Source organism: Gopherus flavomarginatus, chromosome 3 (assembly GCF_025201925.1).
Source record: "Gopherus flavomarginatus isolate rGopFla2 chromosome 3, rGopFla2.mat.asm, whole genome shotgun sequence".
NCBI classification, from domain to species: Eukaryota; Metazoa; Chordata; order Testudines; family Testudinidae; genus Gopherus; species Gopherus flavomarginatus.
In genome coordinates, this window is record NC_066619.1 from 98722446 (window position 1) to 98726449 (window position 4004).

Sequence of the window (4004 nt, forward strand, 5' to 3'; positions counted from 1 at the left end):
CTTAGTACTCAGGTCTGCCAGACCTTTGCTCATTGTAGGAGCCAGGATAGGGGCAAAGGTGACTGCCCCCATGCCAGTCCTGTCCAGGGACCATTTTTTCCCCTTTCATTTCTAGTAATCTGTAATGATTCTAAATGACCTGATTCCAGTTGTTCTCAGTCTTGTAAAATTTAGATCTCTGTATTTTTTGGTTATATATTAAGGCTGTTTATTACAGAAGATAAAATTCCTATTTAAAAATAACACCAAGGCTCTTAGTCTAACCTTTCAAAACTGTTTGCTGTGACTAGTCAAGTCTAGAACACACAAACTAACAAAATGTATCACAAGGCTGGTACATGCAACCAAGTCAAGACAGAAAATCCCTTCTCAGCTACATTATATCTTTGATTTTCTTTCACCAATTGTTACACAGGCTGATTTCATTTTCTCGGCTCGGATAAACTTATGAATGTTGATTAACGAACAGACACAGAAGATCTCTATGCAAGAGCATGCGTATTACAACTAAGTAGAATCTATGGTGCTTATTTTTTGTATCAGCACCCACTTTCTGCAGCACAGCAACAAAATATTTCTAGGAAGGCCAGTCTTCAAATTTTGTTTCTTTCGTGATTCAGAATATTTTTGTTCAGTGGAATTTGAGAATTTAGAATATAACAGAGGTAAGACATGAAATTGTGTAACCATGACATTAGAACAATTTTACTGCTAAATGCTAGAAGCTACAGACCTTTTCTGTCATCCTGGTAGTATATTACATTCTGGAACACTCAATAGCAGGTTTGTTTTAAAGTTTTCCTTGATTTTTCAGTGTATTTGCCATTACTAATATACAGAACCATAACTGTTGCAAAATATAAAGGAGGCATTTCAGTTCAACATAGATTCAAAATAATAATTGGGAAAATAGATTTAATAACTATGCTACCATTGAGTTGCCACCATAAATATGCAAAAGTTTTTCATCTAAAATCAATATAAGCAAAAAATTTCAGGCAAGAACAGTCTTCTAAAATCAACATTATCCACTTCCAAGGGACAAATCATTCACTCACACCACTGTAAATCAGGTGTGAGTTCACTGAAGTCACTGGATTTTCACCAGTGTAAAAATGGGATAAATCAGAGTAGAATAAATCTCATTCAAGACACATCCAACCACCTTGCTTCCAAGTACTCATGTACCACAGTGATAGACAAACAGAGTGAAATTCACATGTATCCTGAAGGTTAGCTCCAAGTCTATTCATTACTACAGCTGGTCAAAAAATGCCAATAATTTTTCTGAAAAAATTATAATTTTTTGGTTTTAGTTTCACATACTTTTTAAAAGTTCTGACACTGTTTTCAGTAACAATGTTCAAAATTGCTTCAATAGACAAGATAGTTAAAAAATAATATCTAAAATTTGCTCATTTGAGCCACCCATCCTCCCCCGCAATTTGGTAGTGCTGGGCAGTTTTAGAAACAGGCAGCACAGCACTTTCAGTCACTCAGTGAGGGGAGAAAAACTACTCAGGGACGACCTTTTCTTAAACACACTTTCTGTTACAGTTTGCTCTGTATTTTAAATCTGATGTTTTAATTTATTTAGTTTTCAATTAATTAATTTAGCTACCCTGAAAAGTGCCAGATCAACATGGCTAGAATTGAAAGGCCTTTACTAGACTAGGAACAAAAATGTAGCTGAGGCAGCAGCCACGAGAAACTTCTTCACAGAACCTTTATAATGGCCTCAAGCCTAACTTGATTGGGGTATTTAAAACTTTTGGTTACTGTTGACCTGGACAACTGTCTAAAAAGCAAGTAACAGTTAGAGGTAGACGCCCATGTTCATATCACCAGGGCTGTGCACCTTCTGTTAGGCGGGAGCGCTCTCAACTCTCATTGGCTCGGATGAGTCACTCCACAACTCAGGGAACAAGGCCCTCAGTGCTTAGCCTCTCTGATCCCAGCTGTGATGCCTATGTTATATGGAGTCTACTGGGAACTGGAATGGAAACATCACATACATTTCACGTAGACCAGCCTCTAAGTTACTAAGCTCAGTGAGTCTAAAAAGCATCTAGATAGATAGATAGATATTATTGGACCAACTTCTGTTGGTGAAAGGTACAAACTTTTGAGCCACAGAGCACTCTTCTTCAGCTTTATACCAGTATAAGTTATACCGATATAAAACACTTTCTATTACTGCATCTGCACTAGGGCTGTTACTAGTTGCAAAATAGTTATGCAGGTAAGTTCTATAGCCAGGTTTATGTATTTCCATTATTTCATCCTCAGTTGCTCTGTCCATTCAGTCCAAGAGGTCAGATTGAGGCCTCTTTGAAAAAAAATTTTTTTAGGAGTGTTTTGAAATATGCATGTTTTCATCTTGTAAATTGTTGCACTCATCAAAGTCTATTTCTTAGTACGGTGTAATATCTTTCACTGACATTCGTTTTTGTCTCTGCACATGCAGATAAGACAATTGGGTCAAGCTGGCTTCCCGGATTTGAAGATAGGTCTTCCGTTCCCTACACTGAAGCTTTAATTTATGAAGTGTTCAACATGCATCTTAGATGCCTTTCATGATTCCTCATTGGTAAGTATTTAGCAAAAAGTTTGCAGTCTGTATTGTAAAAAACTGTTGCATTGATAATTTTCCATAACAATGATGATAGTAGCTTTTAAAGATATTATACCATATTAAGAGGTTTTTTTTATTTAGGCCAATATTTTTTAAAAAACTGGAGCTTAAGTTAGGATCCTAAATCCAGAGATGGGCATCTGGCGGATTTTGAAATGTGCTAAGCCAGGGATTGGCAACCTTTGGCACATGGCTCACCAGGGTAAGCACCCTGGTGGGCCGGTCGGTTTGTTTACCTGCTGTATCTGCAGATTCAGCCGATCGCAGCTCCCACTGGCTGTGGGTCACCGTTCCAGGCCAATGGGGGCTGTGGGAAGCAGTGGCCGGCACATCTCTCAGCCTGCTCCACTTCCCTGCAGCCTCCATTGGCCTGGGACGGTGAACCGCGGCCAGTGGGAGCCGTTATCGGCTGAACCTGTGGACGTGGCAGGTAAACAAACTGACCTGGCATGCCAGGGTCCTTTCCCTGGCAAGCCACATGCCAAAGGTTGTCAATCCCTGTGCTAAGCACTCAACAGCTCTCACTGACTTACAGGAAGTTTAAATGATTCACCTAAATATGTATATTTTTATATTTGAATGTAACTATGATTTATATGGTATTTTTTCTTTGTTGCTTAAGACAACAAATGACATTTTTATGAAAAGAAAGATAGGAACAGAACACAAAGAAATGACAAAGGGTTCTTATTGTCCGAGTGTTTTACAAATAATTTGTACTACTTGTACTGATCTACAAGACATTTTTTCCTTTCAGTAAAGCTTATTTATAATTTAAAGCATTCAGAACTTCTAATAAAAATACATTTTCTCTCTTCATAATTAAATTTGTATAATCAAAAACTGACTAAGAACCAAGTAAGTTCCATTGAAGTCAATGGAAGCCTATCTATTAACTTTAATGGAAGTTGGATCAAGCCCTACATGAAATGGTTGATTTTTTAGTATCCTTGTTTTCCTGCAGTACCACTGAAGATATTGTATTGAGTGGATATTTTATTGCCAAAGATTCCTGTGTTTTCTTCCATCAAATCAACTATGACAAGTAAGTTGTATTTTGTTGCCCAGTATGCAAGGTTATCGCAAGTTTTAGATTGTATGTATCCAGAATATTCAGAAGCTCCATGGTGAAACCTGTATAAAGACATGCTTCAGTTAAACACACATTATTTGGCACAATGCAGGGGGAACTCGGTAAAATTATACAGCCTGTGTTATGCAGGAGGTCAAAGTAGATGATGTAATGGTCCTGTCATAAATAGATAAGTAAGAGTTAATAGAACAAAAGTACTTCATATCTCTTTTGCCTGTAAAAGGTTAACAAGATCAGTGAGCCTGGCTGTCACCTGACCAGAGGACCAATCAGGGG

At 37.8% G+C, this 4004-nt stretch overlaps 1 protein-coding gene across 1 annotated transcript in view; it reads left to right on the forward strand.

Annotated features, from left to right (window-relative positions):
* Positions 1-1862: 1862 nt before the first annotated feature.
* LOC127046752 (cytochrome P450 1A1-like) overlaps positions 1863-4004 on the forward strand; it is a 14084-nt gene continuing 11942 nt past the window's right edge. Inside the window, 2 exon segments of the mRNA XM_050944250.1 lie at positions 1863-2051; positions 2473-2590. Coding sequence (XP_050800207.1) covers positions 2543-2590 — 48 coding nt within the window. The 5' untranslated portion in view covers positions 1863-2051; positions 2473-2542.